Consider the following 10,664-nt stretch of genomic DNA (forward strand, 5'->3'; position numbering starts at 1 on the left):
TTCGATTTATATTTTAGTCTGCTTTTGACATCATCCTGTCAGATTTGTTCTGTCTCAGTCTTTTGCTAAATGCACATAAAACCAAAGGGATGTTGTTTTCAAACAGGAAGTCCGTTCCAGCAGTTCTTCCTTCTATCTTACCTTTGAATGGAGATTCTATTGAGTTTGTTGATTCCTACAAATACTTGGGTATTTTGGTCGATTTGCATCTCTTTTTTTAAACCTCATGTTGAAAACTTGGTAAAGAAACTGAAAGTTAAATTGGGTTTCTTTTTCAGAAATAGATCTTGTCTAACTCTGAATGTTAGGAAATGCCTTGTAATTGCAACTTTCCTTCCCTCCATTGACTCTGGTGACATTATTTACGTGAACTCTCCTGCTAGCACCCTGCAGATGTTGGACACTGTCTATCACGGTGCATGGTAGTTACAGCTGTAACTACCGTACCCATCACTGCACTGTGTATTCACTGGTTAACTGGTCATCATTAACTTCACGTAGACTCTCACTGGTACATTTTCATATTTAAAACACTTCTTGGTCTGCTGCCTTCATACATCTCCTACATGTTACTGCAGGAGTCAGAGTCAGAGTCAGAGTCAGAGTTTCTTTATTGTCATTCGCACCTCATGTGGTACATGTGGTGGAGCGAAATTATGTACACGGGGTCCCAGTTACATCCAACAATAAAATGTCTAAGAAAAACAGTAATAACATCTAAGATATGAACTAAGAAAACATCAACTAAATATACACTAAGCACTCATAACATAAAACATTGAACATCAGCACAAACATGAACATGAGTCTGTGAGCAGATGTGCACGCATGAACACATCAACATTGAAACAGATCAGCAGCAACATGAAACAGATCAGCAGCAACATGATATGGTTTTTCACAGTGATTATTCTAGTTAGAGATTCATGAGTCTAACAGCCTCAGGGTAGAAGCTGTTCCTCAGTCTAGTGGTTCTACACTTAATGCTCCTCAACCTCCTTCCTGAGGGGAGTGGGGCAAAAAGTGTGTGTGCTGGGTGGGTGGGGTCCTTCATGATGCAGGTGGCCCTCTTCCTGCATCTGGAGGTGTAGATGTCTGTGATGGTGGGGAGACTGATTCCAACAGATTTCTGTGCAGCCTTCACCACTCTCTGCAAAGCTTTTCTTTCTGCAGCTGTGCAGCCTCCATGCCACACGTTGATGCTGGAGCACAGGATGCTCTCCACTGCACACCTGTAGAAGGAGGTGAGGACTGAGCTTCCCAGACCAGCTCGCCTCAGCCGTCTGAGGAAGTAGAGTCTCTGATGAGCTTTCTTGATCAGGCTGGTGGTGTTGTTGCTCCAGCTGAGGTTGTCATTCATGTGTACACCCAAGTACTTGTAGCTGGAGACCACTTCCACCGCAGATCCTCTTATGTTCAGGGGGGTGTAGGTGTTTTTGTTCCTTCTGAAGTCCACAATCATCTCCTTTGTCTTCTTCACATTGATGTGAAGGTTATTCGCTCTGCACCAGCTCTCCAGGTGTTCCACCTCCTGCCTGTAGCTGGACTCATCATTGTTTGTGATGCATCCCACCACCGCTGTATCATCTGCAAACTTTACAATGTGACAGCCTGGATGGGTAGCTGCACAATCATATGTGAGCAGAGTAAACAGAAGGGGGCTCAACACACATCCCTGAGGAGAGCCAGTGCTGAGGGTTATGGTGGAGGAGGAGAGGTTGTGGATCCTCACTAACTGTGGTCTGTTTGTTAAAAAGTCTAGTACCCAGGAGTGCAGCTACAGCGTGCGCTCTCAGGACATTATTACCTGCAGTGTTCCCTCAGTGAGAACTGAACTTGGCTAAAGGACCTTCTCCTACTCTGCTCCTGTTTCCTGGAATATCTTGCAAAAAGATCTGAAGCTCTCGACCTTGACCTCTAAGGGATTTTAAACAGCTGCTAAGTTCATAGCAAAAACCAATGTAGACGTTCCTGTTTTTAGTATTTTACACCGCTTTATAATGTAGCAGTTTTTGTTTCATTTTTTTCTATTTACTTTTCATTTTATATGGTTTTTATATGACTGTTGTTGTTTGTACCTCATCTGTGTTCTTTGTTTAAAACAGGTCTCTCTTGTAAATGAGTCCTCGTGGCTCACTGAGCCTAACCTGTATAATTAAAGGTTGAATGAATGAAATTTTATATTGTTTCTGCGTCATTACGTCACCACTTGCCTTGGAGTTGGGAAGCCGTTTCCGACCTCTGCGTCATGACGTCACGCACTCCTTGGTATCGGGGACGCAGGAATGTATGATGTAGCGGCCAGGACGTGATTAGCAAGCTGCTAGGAACGGTACGACGCCAGAAAACACTCAAAATCGTTGCAAAGATTTGTTTTACTTAATGTTGGAGTAAGTATATCAGTCAAGTGTCACATTTCGTATAGAGTATCTGACTGTAAACGCATATTTGTCATTGTAATTTTGTCAAAGTGAGCTCAGACTGGTTAGCTCTATTGCTAATATTCAAGAGAGGAAGCCGACGTTAGCGTAGCTGCTAACGGGTAGCAAGTTGGCAAACGTTGCATATTCATAAATCGTGACAACCAGGCTTTGCTGATATACCACGTCAAGCATTTGGATAATTTTTCACCACTATACAAGTTTACTCTAGTTACTTGTCCTGGGGCTTTACAAGTTAGTGTCAGAAGTCAAATAACATGCATATTTGAAGAACAGTAAGCGATGAGGTTCAGCTAACTTTAGTGCATGCTTACTGTTTTTTTTTCATCAGTAACCATTTAACTAAGAGAGCAAACCCCATTAGATGCTGTAGTTCTCCTGGAGGAGCTGCACAAGTCCACATGACATTATAGCTACAGGTCAAGGGTACTGTTTCATGTTGGTATTATCATATGATTGCGTTGTCATATATGCAGTGTTTAATTACTCAAGAGATAAAATTGTAATTGGTGCCAACAATTTTAATCCACCCTTTAGTTTTGCAGATAGTCATATGTAACTTAAAAATAATCTATCTCAACAGTTTGAAATGTATAAAGTTAGGCTTCAATTTAGTGTTAATCGTGTCATATGGAAGATGATTGTTTTTTTTTGCATAAATGATGAATGTAAAAATTTGCCCATAAAATTGCTGTATCATTTATTTTGCAGGCAGTGTCTTATTGCTTGTTCAGGAGGCTAATTATTTCTGCCAGATGTGAAGCATCAAGACGATCTTAGGAGCTGAATGGAAATATTTCAGACATTTTGTGTATGAGGTAAACACAAGAACCACAGTGCTGTAGATTAGGGCTACACAACTTATCAAAACCTTATCATTTTGTCACAATATCTGTGAGCACGATATTACAAACGAACCACGGTAAACCACGATCATTTAATATAAGGTCCTATTTAAAGCATCATGAATTCATGTTCTGCATGCCAATGATATATTTGGTCAATTCAATAGACCAGGGGTCACCAACACGGTGCCGCGGGCACCTGGTCGCCCTCAGGGATCACGTGAGTCGCCCGCGGCATGTTTTAAAAATAGCACTCATCATCAAGGAGCACCGCATATAAATGGTCATTAATTATGTGGTTTTAAATTTAACATTTGCATGGATGTAGATTTGAAATGAAAATAATTAATGAAAACTTAGAATAAAATGTTTTGCGTATACACAGCTTAGCAATTGTCTGGAGTCAAAGTTCTGAATGATGCGGAGATCTGTTGAGATCTCTGTGAGCGCCACAGCCACAGATATTTTTACCTCCCTGAGGAGAGGGGAAATGGCAGAAAGGCTTAAAATAAACATTATTTTCACAGTGATTGGGAGGAAGAGTTTTTTTTAACAGTTATGAAAGACAAATGTGTGCATGTCTCATTTGTGGGGCGGTTGTGGCAACATCAGTTCACCACGATGTGAAGCAACACTTCACCAGCTAACACATTAGCTTTAATGCTAACTTGCTACCTATCAGGGCATGATGGGCTGAAAAACACCAGAAGTTAAAGGCAGCTTTGAGCAAACACCAGTGTTTCTTCATGAAGCATTTTCACGTATGGAGGTCTCGAGAGATGTTAGAAAGCCCACATTGTTTATGTGTAATTGTCTTGTTTACTGAGCCAAGTGCTGTTTAGTTATAGCTTGTTTATATCCAAGTTCATAATTCCTATGCTCTTAAATGCACCATAGCTGGTCTGACGCTAGTGAACGCAACTCTCTGCGTGTAAGAATGCCTGCTGCTTGTATTAGTTTTTCTCTCCGACACAGACAGATCCTTGCTGTTCGAGCATTTGCCTACACTTTCCTGGTTTACTGCTGTGTGTAAATGCCAGAAGAAACACAGCAAATAAATGAACCCTAAACTGGATATCTTTATCCGTGTTCTTTAATGGGAGTACAACTTCCTACTTTGCCACTCTAAACCAGTTAATTTCCTGGAGAACACCGAACCTCTCCTTTTTAATAGAAGCAATGAATAATGTGAAAAATATTTTTGTTTAAAAAGAGTAAAAGGTGTGATGATCAGTAGAAAATACTGCAGATCTGAGGATCGGTACTAATGTTACATTTAAAAATACAAAAACAGTGTATTAAAAAACTACACTGAATTTCAAATGTTTGAGATTACAATAAAATAAATGTTTTATGGTAAATATCTGTTTACTGTTATAATAAATCATCTATTAGGTCCCCTTTGTTCCTAATCAGGTTCGGGGTGGGGGCTGGAGCCTATCTCAGCTGCCTTTGGCACCTTCACCTTTGGGTGAAGACAGGGACAGCCTGGACAGACCTCAGTCCATCACAGGGACACAGACGGAGACAGACAACCGTCCACACTCTCAGACACCTGGAGCAATTTAGAGTCACACAGAAGAGCCCAAAAGAAACTTAGAATTTGAGTTCTCGATTGAGAGTTCTTTTCACTAATTATCAATAATAATTTATCATATCTGCCATGCTAAACCATTATACGTCATTATTGTGAGGAGTCCTTAACATTCATCATTATATATTCACATATATGCAAATGTATTATTATTAATACTATAATTAAAGGTGGGTTATGCAAATTTATGTTTTTATCAAACAAGTAGCCCTTCGTGTCACTCCGTCCATCTGGAGTAGCTCTAAGTCTCAAAAAGGTTGGTGACCCCTGCAATAGACTCACGCTGCCTTGATGCCCAAATCTGGCTTCAGTTTTGAAAGTGAGGAGTGAGGGGAAATAAAGTGGGTTTATAATATTTGATATTGTCATTGCTGTATTAAACAATAATATCAATTGTCACAGATTTTTCTAATAATGTGCAGCCCTACTGTGGATAATTATTTTAACTCACCGGTTGTCCTAAATCAGGTTTAAATTTAGTGTTGCTTATATCCAAGCCCTAGATTTATCATCATCTTAGTTTAAGCAATAATAGTTCCACTTCAATGGGTTGTTTTCATGCTGAACTCTTTTTGAACATGCTGTCTGAGTGGTTGTGCGTAATCAGACTAATTAATGTTCAGTGTAAAATCTGATAGAATTTTTTGGTAAAAGCCAGAAAAGGTAACTTAATAAGGTAGTCCGTTAGGTTACTAAGGTGAAAAAAAGACAACTAATCAATAATCAAGTAGAAAAAGCAGAGGATCAAAGTAAAATTGACTGTACTGATAAATGTTATCACTTCAACTTGAAAGACAACTCTGCTTGCTAAAACTTTACTGACATGCTTAAAACCAACCAGACGTCTCCTTTACAGCTACTTAAGAGTATAATGTGTGTGATTTTTTTTTTTTTCTTCAAACATGTACACCCAATCTGCAATTGTGCATGTGATCTAAAGCTGCTTTAAAATGTTATTTATTTATTTGTTTGTTTGTATGTTGTGTTGCTCAGGAGGTTGTGGGTAGTGTACCATGGGGTACGACATTACAAGATTCCAGGGTGAGGTTGATGAAGACCTGCTGTGTCCTATATGCAGTGGAGTGCTTGAGGAACCGGTGCAGGCAAGTATCCTTTTCTATAGCATTGGCTGAAATATGGTCTACAAGTAATGTTTCCATGGTGTGTCCTAATCTTTTGTATTGTATTCTTTATTTCAGGCTCCACACTGTGAGCATGCCTTCTGTAACGCATGTATAACACAGTGGTTTGCCCAGCAACAGATCTGTCCTGTTGACCGCACAGTGGTGACCCTAGCTCACCTCAGACCTGTGCCCCGCATCATGCGCAACATGCTTTCCAAACTTCAAATCAGCTGTGACAATGCAAGCTTTGGCTGTACAGCTACACTAAGGTTGGACCAGCTACAGTCACACCTCAAGGACTGTGAGCACAACCCCAAAAGGCCCATCAACTGTGAGGAGGGCTGTGGGTGAGTTTTAGAAGAACTGCTTGTATTGACCATAAATTTGTTTTTAGCTTTTAAAAGAAAGAACAAAATCTATGTTCTTCCTTAAACCCCTTATATTGTGGGCAGCTGACTTGAAACCAGAAAGTCACATGCCATGCCCTTATGTCATGGCGTCCTTAAGCAAGACACCTATTCTTTAACTGCTTCCTGTGCAGCTTAAATAGCTGCCCATTGCTCCACTTTGGTGTAGATTTCATCATCATATGGGAACATATGATGAAGACGATGCACATATCACATCTCCAACAGTGACGAGTTTACAGAAACAGAATCCTATAATCAAATATATACAATATAAATGGTAAATGGACTGTGCTTATATAGAGCCTTTCTATCTTATCAAGATTTCAAAGCTCTTTACAATCTGCCTCATTTACCCATTCATACAGCGCTCTACTAGATCTATACAAAGAATAATCAGCGCTTTATCACATTCATGTACCGATGGGACACACATCGTTTCAGTGTCTTGCCCAGGGACACTTCGGCATGTGACTGCTGGTGGAATCGAACCCCCAACTCTTGCATTGGAGGACGACTGCTTTAACTACTCAGCCACAGCTGCCTCAATTGTTTTTAATGATATCTACCCTCTTTTCACGTACCTGGGTATGTTACATTTGTATTCATTACATTTTCCCCTGTTCTTTCTGTTTGTGTGTCTCAGGCTTGAAATGCCCAAAGATGAGCTGCCCAATCATAACTGCATCAAACATTTGCGGGGCGTCGTCCAGCAGCAACAGACCAAGATTTCAGAGCTGGAGAAAACCGTGGCAGAACATAAACACCAGTTGGGGGAACAAGTAAGATTGTTTTGCTAGAGAAAGCACTTCTTGTGTCTTGTCCTCAATAATCATGTTTTACAAAAGTTCATAGGTTAATTAGTTTAAGTGTTTTGTCTGAAAATTATCTTGATGCATTCATAAAGCCTCATTGATTTTGCTACAATATATCTTCATAAAAGTGGCTTTAATAAGAACAAGATCTTTATTGTAATGAGTGACCACAGCCAGTGATGAAGAGTGGTTACCAGACTAGTCATTTAAATTTAATGGACTTCTGTTAAACGCAGTAGTACAGGGTTAGTCAACCGGCGGCCCACGGGCCATTTCTGGCCCATGGGTGACTTCAATCCAGCCCACCAATGACTTCATTTAAAAAATAAATTTTATTATTTTTATTTTGTGGGGTTCTGAGTTTGAGTTTTGGGTTCTGTTTATTGCTTTTATGATTCAATGCAATAAAATAAACAAATTTAAAAGGTAACAGATCATCGTAAAACTTGGTTTATTTACATAATGACTTTAATCGCTGGATGTCCGGTCCCTGAGCTGCTGGCTTTCAGTAACTGTGACCCCATGAGCAGTTTAGTGGAGTAGCCCTGCAGTAGTATGTCCATCTTCTTTAAATCTTCTTTGTGGTTTTTAATGTCCAGAAACGAGATATCCAGCTGCTAAAAGCCTACATGAGAGCAATCCGCAGTGCAAACCCCAACCTGCAAAACCTGGAGGAGAGCATCGAGTACAACGAGATCCTGGAGTGAGTGAAGTTTCCGTTTCCTTTCAGGAGTTATTTTAATATCAAGCTAGTCTTCAAAATGTCTCTCTCCTTTTCATTTAATTATACCTTCAGGTGGGTGAACTCCATGCAGCCAGCCAGAGTAACACGCTGGGGTGGCATGATCTCCACTCCGGATGCTGTGCTGCAGGCGGTCATTAAACGCTCCCTCATCGACAGCGGCTGTCCTCTCTCGATCGTGAACGACCTGATTGAGAACGCCCACGAGCGTAACTGGCCGCAGGGACTGGCCACTCTAGAGACACGGCAGATGAACAGACGCTACTATGAGAACTATGTTGCCAAGCGTATTCCTGGCAAGCAGGCAGTGGTGGTGATGGCCTGTGAGAATCAGCATATGGGGGAGGATATGATCCTGGAGCCCGGCCTCGTCATGATCTTTGCGCACGGAGTGGAGGAGATCTGATCACTGTACAGTTTCCTGCATCGATTCAAAGACAAGTGAGAATATTTAGCGCTTTCACTATGGGGAGTTTTTTTCCTCTTTTGAAGTGAAATCTGCAAAAATCTGGCTTATTTAAAATAAAATCTTAGGCTCACTCCTAAGCTCGATACCTATGCCTTAAAGTAAGGACAAATACTTTATGAACCTGGCAACTATAAACAATCTGATCAATGTCGAGGATATACGGTGAGACATGTTTACAAGGTTTGTATTTAGTGCATTATGTGATCTGATTGTTCTGATCCTATTATGGTAATAAACCAACATTTAATGCCCTCCGTTGTATAAATACCTGTAAATACAAATACTATATTCAATTACAAATGGTATACTCCTCACTGTAATTAGCTTGTGATTCGTTTGTTTCAGTTCTGTTTGCTAAGTGTTACTGTCTGGAAGGATCTGAAGATTTCTGCGTGCTTGCTTTAGCATTTAGTTTCTTGTGAATATTTCACAAGGCGTTGTGCTTCTCAGTTTAGATTGTTCAAACCATCTGTGCCATTTGTTTTATTTATTGTGTTGCCTTTAATGCAAACATGCTTGAAGATATTACCTTTTGACGTATGGAAAACTGCCTTGGGTGAATTTGCAGTTTATTGCTGGAAGGAAAAAAGAGTGGGGAGGAGGTTTAAGTGTTTTCTTTGTTGCCTCTGTTGTACATAAAGTCTGTAAGTTGGGTCCAGCTGAAACGTTTAATTCGCAGTTTGACATTTGAATATGTTTAATTTGAAAAATAAAAGAGATCATTTTATATGTCAGATGATTCCGTTTCAGATTTAAATATAGATCTTGTTCTTCACAGCTGGCAAACCACTTTTCAGTGATGCTTTATGACTAATCATAGCCTGAAGATTGTATAAGTGTTTGTGAAGTCGTCCTTAATATTTTTGAAGAGAAAGATGCTTTTCCATTACTCTCATTGCTCTAGTAAGATAAGCAAAACTTCAGCTGATGGTGTAAAAGCCCAAGCAAGTGGACTGTGCCCTTTGTTCTTGTTTATTCTCGTTAATGTTTTGATCATGTCTGTTATATATCTTGTACAGGTAATGTAATAAAATGTTAAAATTCACTTTTTCTTTAATTGAAGAAGGGTTGGGAATAAAATGTAGTTCCTCATTTTACCTCATCATGTCATCAGAGAGCTGTGGGGGACTAAAGAGTACATCAGATGACTGATTCATACGAAAACTGAGGGTGTTGATGAACTGAGCTGTGAAGTAATCAGGATTATGAAAGTGAAGACAAGTTTAGCCACTGAACTTCAGGAGGATCTGGCCTGACTCACCCTCCTTTTCACTTCCAGACACCCACATACTCTCCCTGTCTGTCGTCCTCTCCGTCCACATTGTGGGGCCTAATCCATTACCATTGTGGTCAGTGGAATGAGAAATTGTGCATTTCCAAATGCCCAGTCTGACTTGTCACATCTATTGTGTACTCAGTTCATGTGGTGTGCTGCACGATGACCGTGCCTCTCACTCGTATTGCAGTTCTACATTGACATTAATTCAAATGAACTGTCAGGTTTTATTTAATACTATGAAAACCATTTCAGAGTGTCACAATTTAACAAACTATTAGTCTAAAATAAATTTTAAAGATAAGTGAAGGATTGTAACATTTGGAATAAAACTATGATTTGGGGGTTTTCACAACTCAAGTATTTTTTTCATGCCTGTTAATTTGTACAGTAGTCGCTACTTCACGCTTCGTTTATCACGGTCTCGCTCTATCAAGGTTTTTCAAAATAAGATTGGACATGGCGTGCAATTGGCTGATTAATGGACGAGCCACATGCGCGGCATGGAATCATTTAAAATAATTATTTTAAATTATTTAGCACCTGCTGCACATATGTGCAGCCCACAGCTGCAGGAGAAGCTTCCTTCTGCCGCGTGTCATCTCATTCTGCAACGGAAAAGTAGGCGTGACCGAGAGCGCTTGCAGATGGCAAAGGGGGCTGAGTCACAGAGCTGAAATCACGAGAAGGGGTTTTCATCCAATCAGATGTGGCCCTCCAGATACGCCTTGTTTTAATGTCCAATCAGATGTGGCCCGATAGCTTTCTGTATTTGTCTGCAGAGATACTTGGAAATCATGACATGCTGTTCTCTTTTAGAGTGTTTAGAGTAGAAACATTGTTTAGAACATTGCAAGAGTGAAGGGTTTATAGTGCCTTCATACATACATACATACATACATACATATATATATATATATATATATATATATATATATATATATATATATA

General features: G+C 40.0%; 1 protein-coding gene across 1 annotated transcript; it reads left to right on the forward strand.

Annotated features, from left to right (window-relative positions):
- Positions 1-2,272: 2,272 nt before the first annotated feature.
- Positions 2,273-8,444, forward strand: rnf41 (ring finger protein 41). The gene is made up of 7 exons (XM_037684686.1): positions 2,273-2,332; positions 3,153-3,259; positions 5,874-5,983; positions 6,080-6,351; positions 7,058-7,193; positions 7,826-7,929; positions 8,023-8,444. Exons 3-7 carry the CDS (start codon positions 5,894-5,896, stop codon positions 8,372-8,374), a joined length of 954 nt encoding a protein of 317 aa, XP_037540614.1. The 5' UTR covers positions 2,273-2,332; positions 3,153-3,259; positions 5,874-5,893; the 3' UTR covers positions 8,375-8,444.
- The last annotated feature ends 2,220 nt before the right edge of the window (positions 8,445-10,664 follow it).

The sequence above is a fragment of the Nematolebias whitei genome, chromosome 11 (assembly GCF_014905685.2).
Source record: "Nematolebias whitei isolate Nwh7 chromosome 11, NemWhi1, whole genome shotgun sequence".
In the NCBI taxonomy this organism is placed as follows: Eukaryota; Metazoa; Chordata; class Actinopteri; order Cyprinodontiformes; family Rivulidae; genus Nematolebias; species Nematolebias whitei.

What these genes read in the sequence shown, in the direction of transcription:
- rnf41 (XM_037684686.1), top strand. Translation starts at nt 5,894, where the DNA reads ATGGGGTACGACATTACAAGATTCCAGGGTGAGGTTGATGAAGACCTG. An exon ending in TGCTTGAGGAACCGGTGCAG is followed by an intron (nt 5,984 to 6,079) that starts GCAAGTATCCTT and finishes TCTTTATTTCAG; the next exon opens with GCTCCACACTGTGAGCATGC. An exon ending in AACACCAGTTGGGGGAACAA is followed by an intron (nt 7,194 to 7,825) that starts GTAAGATTGTTT and finishes TTTAATGTCCAG; the next exon opens with AAACGAGATATCCAGCTGCT.